General features: G+C 62.7%; 1 protein-coding gene across 1 annotated transcript in view; it reads right to left on the reverse strand.

Moving 5' to 3' along the window:
* Positions 1 to 1,713: 1,713 nt before the first annotated feature.
* Positions 1,714 to 9,420, reverse strand: part of SCN2B (sodium voltage-gated channel beta subunit 2) — a 9,989-nt gene continuing 2,282 nt past the window's right edge. The window contains exons 2-4 of the mRNA XM_006761561.2: positions 3,195 to 3,361; positions 2,782 to 2,992; positions 1,714 to 2,118 (exon numbers count right to left, since the gene is read on the reverse strand). Coding sequence (XP_006761624.1) covers positions 1,919 to 2,118; positions 2,782 to 2,992; positions 3,195 to 3,361 — 578 coding nt within the window. The 3' untranslated portion in view covers positions 1,714 to 1,918. The remainder of the gene's footprint in view (positions 2,119 to 2,781; positions 2,993 to 3,194; positions 3,362 to 9,420) is intronic.

Below are 9,420 nucleotides of genomic sequence, written 5' to 3' on the forward strand. Positions count from 1 at the left end.
CAGGCGCCCACCCACCTCTCCCCTCTCGGCTGGTTGGCTTGAAAGATGGGCCATGCCGCCTGCCCGGGCCTTCTGGTGGCTTAGCCACCCCATTGGCAGTGTGTTGATTGGCAGTTAGGTACTGAGCAGAAGAGTTGGAATTTCCCGGTGGGCTGGACCCACCCCACCCAGGACGCACCGGGCTGGTGGCCCACACCCCCTGTGCCTGGCCCCCAGCCCCCTTCCCTGGACTCTCTTCCTTCTTCCCTAACTCCAGCGCTGGCAGCGGCGGCTGCACAAATGGAATTAGATGCCCCACAACAATTAACCTTGCCCCCCACCCCCACCCGTGCTGGCCTGGCGGCTCCCAGCTCCGTATGGCTTTGTGTACAACACCAGCACCTACACAGGCCTGGCACACGGCAGATACTCAGTAAACAGATGTTAAATGGAAGTGAATTAAACTGAGCCTCCCAGACGCTCACTCTCCTGATTGGCCATCTGACGGGCAGAGGCAGAGAGTGGTCCCTGAGACTGTCACTGTCCTGTCCCCACCCCTCCCCCAGGCTCCTTCCCGCCCTGAGCTCTGCCTCCCTGAGTCTGTGCAGGACCTGGGCTCCCGGACCCCAGGAGGAGGCCCACCTGGGGCAGGGGAGGGGCATGCCTGCGGCTCTGTCCTCATTCCCACACCCCACCCCTGCAGCGAGCATCCTCCCACCCCTGCCGAGGCCATCACCCCACCCCTGCTGCGGGCATCCCCCCACCCCGCCACAGGCATCCCCTCTCGGGGAGGAGCAGGGCACCCCCTCCCCTCCTCTCCACCAGGACAACTATGGCTGTTCATTCAAACTGGAGGCTGACGGCCAGAGGAGGTGCCAGGGCCCTCACTCTGTCCCCCTGAGCCTCGGTTTCCCCGTGTGCAGTAGGAGTGATGTGGCTCGTTGGCCTCTGAGGGTCTCCCAAGGCCTCTCACCTCGTCTCCCTCTCCTGAGATTCCCCTCAATGTGAGTGACGTGGAGGGAGATTGGCTCCCACAAACGCCCCTTCTTCCCCACGGAGCCACTGAGGGAGGTGTAGCCCAGCTCTAGACCGGACACGGCCATGGCCGGGGGCTCCCCTCACGCCTCCCTCAGGCCTTCCCTTTGTGCTCCAGTCGAGCCAGAGGAAAACTGCTGGGGGCCTGGGCTGGGCTGCTGAGGCCTGTCCCTCACCCTGCGCCCTAGGCCCAGCTCACTGGCGCCCCCTCCCTGTCCCTCCGCTCATTGACATGTGCCTCCTGCTGGTGGGCACTCTGGTGGCAGGAAATGACCACCACCTGGAGCACACGCCCGCCCGTGACCGTGACAGACCGTGACCAGCTCCTGGCCCTTCCGTACTGTTCTCACCAAAACCCCCAGCATCACAGCCAACAAACCACCCGTTTCAGAGTTCATCCACGGAGGAGAGGGCGGAGCTGGGCGCCCGACCATCATCTCCACTCGCCTCCATCTCAGCTTTCCTTTGATGCCCTTGCTCGTGCCCACCCCGGTCTCCAGGAGCCCATCAGCACCCAGCCTGCAGGGCTGCCCGCAGGAGCACGCAACTCAGGGAAGCCCTGCCACCCACAGGTGCCTCTGAAGCTGCCCCCAGATGAGTCCCGTGAGAGCAGGCAGACCGCCTGACCCCTCCTACACCCCCCCTCTGGGGCGCTCACATGGCCTCCCCTCCACTCAGGGGCAGCGGGACCCCTTCTCCCTCCTCCAGGGCCCTCACATCCCATTCTCCACGGTGGGCTTCTCCCATGAGAGAGGGGGGTGACTGGTGCAGTGGGGGGTACAGTGAGGGGTTGGGAGGCGCAGGCCGGCCCTGGGACCTGGCCCAAGAGAAGCGCACACCGAGGCGGGGGGCACACTGTACAGGGGAGCGGGGGCGGGGATGGGCGCGGGGCCACCGGCCGCCGCTACTTGGCACCGTCCTCAGCGTGGCCCTCGCCGTCCGTCTTGCCCTCCTCCTCCGTCTTCAGGTCATCGGTGCTCAGCTTCTGCTCCTTTTTCCTCCTCACACACTTCACAACCATCAGCACCAAGATGACCACGGCCAGTAAGCCTCCGACCGAGGCGCCCACGACCACGGCCACCGTGGAGTCCCGCTCAGGGGGCTCTGGGGAAGAACAGGAGACAGACGCTGAGGGCCAGGCTGCAAGGGAGCTGCCCTCTGTCCCCTGCTCCCAGGGTGCGGGCCGTCCCAACGCTCCTCTCGCCCGTGGGCAGAACTGGAGTCAGAGCCTAATCCGCCCAGGCCATTGGCCCCTGAGCCCCACCCAGGGCCGCAGAAGGAGGCGGGAGGGGAGGGCATGGACTTGGAGGTCAAGCCGACCCAGTGGGAGCCCTGGCTGTATCTGTGGAGAGCTGATCTCAGATGACTTCCTCTCCGCCTCTCTGCCTCTGAGCTTATAAAACAGCAGCTCCTCCCTAAGGCCTCCTGAGGGTGAACAGCGGCTGCAGCTAGAGTTCCGTCCTGGACCTGAGACACATCAAGTCCCAGTCGGTGGAAACTGCTAGAAGGATTCTGAAGATCCTGATCCTGATTGACAGCATCATAAGGACTCTCAGAGTCACGCTCCCAGGTCCCTAAGGACCGGAGGGAAGAGAGCAGGTGCTGGGACCACCCTCAGCTGCGGCTCCCCAGCCCGCCCCCGCAGGACAGACTCCCAGGGCCTCCCCTGGGCAGCAGGTGAGAGTAACGGCCAGGACCAGCTAGGGGCCTGCAGCCCCGCGCCCTCGCCGCTCACTGCCCTCCCCACTCACCACCCCCGCCGCTCACCCTCCATGAGGACCCGCAGCTGGATCCTGCCGTGGCCACGGTGGCGGTCGGGCGGGTTCAGGATGTAGCAGCTGTAGAGGCCCTCGTCCTCCGGCTGCACGTTCCGCAGCGTCACGGACACGTCATACTTGCTGGGGTTCCCCGAGAACTCCACGCGGTCCCGGAACCGCTCCAGCTTCAGGTTGATGATCTTCATGCGGAACTGGAGGAACTGGGGGTGGCGAGAGGCAGGCTGAGGGGGTGGCAAGCCCTGGCGAGCCGGTGCCTCCCCGCAGCCTTCTTACTTGGAGGCAGGCCCTTACCTCCAGACCTTCACCCCTCCCCGGGCCCGGCAGGACAGCACACCTTCCGCCCCAGCAGCTGCCCCAGGTCCCGTCCAGGCAGGGCAGGGACTCCACACCCACCAGACTCACCATCTCCTCCGAGCAGTTGCTGCACTCCTGGTAGGTCCAGTTCAGGGAGAAGTGCTTGTGGTTCACGGTGTAGCAGGAGTTGAAGGTGCAGGCCAGGCGGGCGTCGGAGCCATTGAGCACATTGAGGGTGGTGGGCACCGTGACTTCCATGCTGCGCCCTGGCGGCACTGCGGGCAGAGCACACGCTGGTGAGGGCTCTGGCTGATGGGACCGGAGGGGCACGCCCGCCACCTGGTGGGAGTGGGGCTGGGAGAGGACATGCCTCCTGCACCTGGTGGGAGTGGGGCTAGGAGGGGCACGAACACTGCACCTGGTGGGAGTGGGGCTGGGAGCGGGGATGCCTCCTGCACCTGGAGGGAGTGGGGCTGGGAGCGGGGATGCCTCCTGCACCTGGTGGGAGTGGGGCTGGGAGGGAGGATGCCTCCTGCACCTGGTGGGAGTGGGGCTAGGAGGGGCACGAACACTACACCTGGTGGGAGTGGGGCTGGGAGCGGGGATGCCTCCTGCACCTGGAGGGAGTGGGGCTGGGAGCGGGGATGCCTCCTGCACCTGGTGGGAGTGGGGCTGGGAGGGGCACGCCCAGGGCATCTGGTGGGAGGGAGCAGAGCTATGCAGTGGCGTCCCTTATGGCAGAAGTAGTCAGGGGGTCAGGGAAGGGTGGGGAAGGCAAAACTCCAAAGGGGTAACCGATGTGGCCTGGGTGTAAAGTGGGGGCAGAACAAAGCTGGGGTAGAGACCAGATCCCCTGTCAGCCAGGGACAGACAAGGGACCATGCCTCTCCCAGGACAGGCAGGCAGCCCTCCGCCCGCCGCCTGCTCCCGGCCCTCGGCCCTCCGTGCTGCCTGCTCTGCTAGCTGCAGACCCTGGAGAAAAGTTTCCTTGTGCTGCCTCAGTCTCCCCTCTTATCCACTCCCAGCCACCTCCGGGGAGCGGGAGCCCTTGGGCTGAGGCCAAGCGTCCCCAGCCTGTCAGACACCTCCTGACACTTTGCACCCCAGGCACCTCACTTGCCTCACCCTGATCCTGGCCGTTTAAAATATATATTTTTATTGATTTCAGAGAAGAAGGAAGGTAGAGAGAGAGAGAGAGAAACATCAATGATGAGAGAGCCTCCTGTTTGCTCCCTACCTGGGCATGTGCCCCGACCGGGAATCGAACCATGTCCTCCTGGTTCATAGGCCGACACTCAACCACCGAGCCATGCCAGTCGGGCCTAACCCTGGCCTTAATTCTAAGGTTCTTTGCCAATATTGTCAAAACCTCATCCCCAAAGCTTGATGTATTCCTGGAGGACAAGCAGTGCCCTTCAGCGTCAGTCACTCTCACTCCTTTACGACGTTGGTAAACCACCCACTGTGCGCTGAGCCCAGCCTGGGAGACTGTGGACACCGCTTGGAGCTCGTCCTCTCGGGAGGAAATGACATGGGACTGTGCCTTTGGCTGTGAGACAGGCGACAGGTGTAAGAAATGCAGGGAGGTGGGGGTTGTCTGTGGTCGGGAAGGCTGCCCGAAGGCGTGTGGGTGCCCCCGGCTGAAGGAAGGGAGGGAGCCGCTTGACATGCTGAGGGGATCAGTTCTGAGGCAGGAAGGTCCCAGGAGCTGGAGTGAGCTTCCTGTCTCTGAGGCACCAGGAGCAGAGTGACCAAGGGGCACATGGGGAGGCTGAGGCACCAGGGTCAGGCAGGGACCGAGGCACAGGGTCCATGGGCCAGACAGGACTTAGGGTGGAATTCTTGGGGGTGAGACAGGAAGCCACAGGACTGGGAGCAGCGCCCTGGGAGCAGGGGTCTCTGTAGGAGCTACACTGACGTGGAGACCTGACCAGATGTGAGTTCAATCCCCGCCCTGCCTTCCTGCCCTCAGTCCTCTGCGAGGCCCGGGCAGGTCCCTCCCCTCCAAGCCTCATCCCCGCCCCTGAGGAACGCAGCTCCTGTTGTGGGGAAAATTAAAGAAGATGAACTGTACAGAGCACAAAGCGCAGTCTGCCGGCAAAGGGAGCTCTCAGCCCTGCTTCCCTAGACGGGGAGGGCTTTCGGACAGTCCCCTGCAGAGGGCGCCTTGGGCACGACCCCTCGGGACTGTTTTCCAAGCTGCTCTGTTGTGCAAAGCTGTGCCTTTCCCCCACCCCCGACCCCCAGCAGCCTCTGCAGCCCTCGGCTCATCCCACCCTCAGCAAGAGGACCCAAGGCGGACCTAAGACCAGGCGGTGCTCCGAGCTGCTGACCCAGGAGGTCTGAACGGAGCCCAGCTGGAGGGCTCAGCAGACACCTGCCAGGCAAGCCCAGGGGGCACGCTGACATGCTGCCTAGGGGGCATGAGCTGGGCGGCTGGGCGGACCCACCAGGAACACAGCCCAGGCCCTCACCCCACTTCATAGCCCAGAGGGAAGCGCTGGCTTGCTCCAGGCAGGGAGGAGGGCGCCCACCACGCCTCCCACCCCTGCGGAGGGGAGGAGCGCAGAGGAGCCTGGCAGCCTCCTCCTGAGCTCACCTCCCTCCCAAAAGCTCCCTGCTTCGCTGGCACCTTCCCTGGAAAGTCCCAGGCCCCCCACTCCCCACCTCCTTCCCCCGTCAAAGGAGCCCCCAAGCGACACCAGGAAGCAGGTGCTGCCAGTCTAGCTGCCCCACCCCTGGCCCCCATCCTACCCCAGCCCACAACATCAGCCCAGGAGAGCTGGAGCCCCCAGGCAGCACCTAGACGCCCAAAGAGCCAGGGCCTTGCTGTGTAGGAGGGCAGGTAGGAGGGCAGAGTGCAGGTGAGGGGCTGTCAGGAGGGGCAGAGTGACGCAATGCGGGTCCCTCCCCCAAACCCTGACAGCGGGTCCTGTGGAAAGCACTGGCCAGAGAGGACAACCACCAAGTCCCAACTCAGAGGAGGCCAGAGGGACCTCAGGAACAGGGGCCCAGCCTGTTGTCCTGCCAACGGGGAAAGGGAGGCCCTGAGAGAGACACGGAGGATGGGGCGAGCTGGGGCCAGAGCCAGTTCCGGCTTCTAGTCCAGGACCCGCCAGTGAGGCCTCATGGGGAAGGGCCGCAGGCCCTCGTGACACGCAGGAGCCGCCCCAACGCGGTGGGAGCCATAGGAGGACCCTGGGCTGATGAAGCCGGTGCGTCAGGGATAGCGAGTCCCCAGCCAAGGCCACGCGAGGAGGCAGTGACCTGCCACTGTGTCCCAGGCCCTGCCCAACCCCTTTAATCCTCACCACACTGACCCCTCCGTCTTCCAGAGGAGAAAGCTAAGCACAGGGCAGGCCCATGAACAGCCGAGTTAGTAATTGGCAAAGTTCGATTTGAACCGAGGCCGCAGGCCCCCCTCCGAGGGCCGAGGGGCTGAGGCTGGTGGGGTGACTGTTTCTCCAGGGGTCCCAGGGACCTGACCTCCCACTGTCCACACAGCAGGCGCGCCCCTCCGGGCGGCTGCCAGAGCGAGCAGGTCTATTCCAGGGACCTCCCTCCAGGGCCACCCACAGTGTTGCCGGTGGTCTGTTTGAGACCAGGTCCGGGGCCTGGTCTCCTGAGTTCCAAGTCTCAGAAAGGAAATGATGCTCACAGGGTGCAGTGAGCATGTAGCTTCTGATCTTAGTTCCAACCTCCCTGGTGCTGGGCTCCCCATTTCCTCCAAGGCACATTGCCCCCCATCCCTGCCCCTGTCCCCCCTGTTCTCACCGGCCCCTCCAGAGAACACACAAAACACACAACTGTGCTGTCTCCTGGCAAACAGTCACCCACAGAGGCTAGAAGTTACTTCTCTCCATGCCTGTTTCCGACCCTCAGCAAGCGACGGGCTAGGTTTATTTTCTTTTTGGTTACAAAGAGAGGCCCAGCTGGGTGCTCCAGGTTGAGCACCAACCTATGAATCAGGAGGATCCTGGCCAGGGCACATGCCCAGTTGTGGGCTCGATCAGTAGTGTGGGGCGTGCAGGGGGTAGCCAGTCAATGGTTTCCTCTCATCATTGATGTTTCTATCTCTCCCTCTCCCGTTCTCTCAGAAATCAATAAACATCTATCTATATATATATATAAAAACCTAAGTGACCTTTATGACCAGATGACAGGTCAACAGGTAGCTATGACACACACTGACCACCAGGGGGCAGGCACTTAACACAGGAGCTCCCCCCGGTGGTCAGTGCGCTCCCAGAGCGGGTGTGCCGATCAGCCGGAAGCCAGGCTCACAGCTGGTGAGCACTGCTGTGGCGGCCTGAGACTCTCCCGCCTCCACGGCAGTGCTACCGAGCAGCGGTGGCAGCAGCGGCAGGCACAGCGGGGCTGGACCAGGATGAGCTGGAGCAGCATGATGCCCGGTCCCAGCTCGGGCTCCTCCCTGGACGCCTGCAGCTTCACACACTGCTACATCCCTCGGGGGATGTCGGACTGCCGGATACCCAGGGATCGGGCCGAAACTGGCAGTCCAACATCCCCTGAGGGGTACCGGATTGTGAGAGGGCACAGGCCAGGCTGAGGGACCCTACCAGTGCACAAATCCATGCACCGGGCCTCTAGTATATTTAAGGAAGAGAGAGAGAGAGAGGAAGGAAGGAAGGAAGGATCGCTCTAAGCAGAGACATTGCCTCCCTGACCGTTGGAGCCCCACAGGTCAAATTCAGTCACCCCCTTTCCCTGGGAGTGGCCAAGAAAGGAAGGAAGGAAGGAAGGAAGGAAGGAAGGAAGGAAGGAAGGGAGGAAGGAAGGAAGGAAGGATCGCTCTAAGCAGAGACATTTCCTCCCTGACCGTTGGACCCACAGTCCCCTGGGGCAGTCCCTGCCTCTCAGACCTGTCCCTCCCCAGCAGCCAGGAGGCAATCACCCCAGACCTTCCCTGGCTCCTGGTGCCCTGGACCACGTCCAGGTGCTGCACGGCGCCCGCGCCCTCTGCCAGCGGCCAGCCCCATGCTTCCTCCACGCCAGGGACCGGGCTCTGACTTCCCTGGAAACACTGCCCTCCTTCACGCTTCCCTTTCACACCTTCCCCCGTGACTTTGCTTCAAACTGGGAAGCGAGTTCACCTCCCGCACCTGGGGCCTCCCACGTACCCGGCAGATGCCAGCTGATAAGGCGTCGCCTGGGTGACGGCCCGCCACTGCCTGTGCCCACACTCAGCCCCGCCCGTCGCCTCCACAGGACGGAGTCCGCATGGCACAGGGGCCGGAGCGGGCTCCAGTGCCCCCAGCTGGCCTGGGCAGCGTGGCTAACCTCCCAGCGCCTCGTGTCGCCTGTAAATGGGGACAATAGTGGAACACCACCCTTTCGCTGCTGGGAGGTTAGCTCACTCGCAGTATGAAGCTCACTGCAGCGCCCGCACAGTCGGTTCTCCACACGTCAGCTGCTATTCTTTTCTTTCCTTTATTATCATTTTTAGTCCTCACCTAAGGATATTTTTTCTATTGATTTTTAGAGAGAAACATCAGTGTGAGAGAGACACATCTATTGGTTGCCTCCTGCATGAGCCCCAATCAAACCCAAGCCAGGGAGGAGCCTGCAACCAAGGTACGTGCCCTTGACTGGAATCGAACCTGGGACCCTTGGTCCACAGGCCGACGCTCTATCTACTGAGCCAAACCGGCCAGGGGTTAGCTGCTGTTCTTATCATTATTATTGCTGCTGTCACAGCGTTTCAGTGCTGGGCTGCTATTATTTGTCTTGTGCCTAAGTCCCTCCAGAGGTTCCGAGGAACTGATTTTTTTTTAAAAAAAATATGTTTTTAATAATTTCAGAGAGGAAGGGAGAGGGAGAGGGAGGGGGAGGGGGAGAGGGAGAGGGAGAATCATAGATCAGCTGCCTCCTGCACGCCCCCTACTGGGGATCGGGCATGTGCCCTGATCAGGAATTGAACCGTGACCTCCAGGTTCATAGGTGGACACTCAACCACGGAGCCACGCCAGCCGGGCCGATTCCTATTTGCCTCAGCATCCCTGGCCCCAGACACCATGTGGCACCCGGTGGGCACTCACGGGTGTCTGCAGGAGGAAGGAAGGCACTGTCCCCGCCCGCCGTGTCGGGGTCCCCCCCCAGCAGCAGACACCTGCAGTGGGATTGAGCGGGGACCAGACTCCACGGCGGGCTTCACCTAGCACCACCCAGATTTTGGTGAGCGCGCCAGTGACCGCAGAGCCAAGTCAGGAGCAACTCCAGGGCAGCCACGCCTCAGCATCCCTGGCCCCAGACATCATGTGGCACCTGGTGGGCACTCACGGGCGTCTGCAGGAGGAAGGAAGGCACTGTCCCC

This window comes from Myotis davidii, unplaced genomic scaffold, assembly GCF_000327345.1.
Source record: "Myotis davidii unplaced genomic scaffold, ASM32734v1 scaffold97, whole genome shotgun sequence".
Lineage (NCBI taxonomy): Eukaryota > Metazoa > Chordata > Mammalia > Chiroptera > Vespertilionidae > Myotis > Myotis davidii.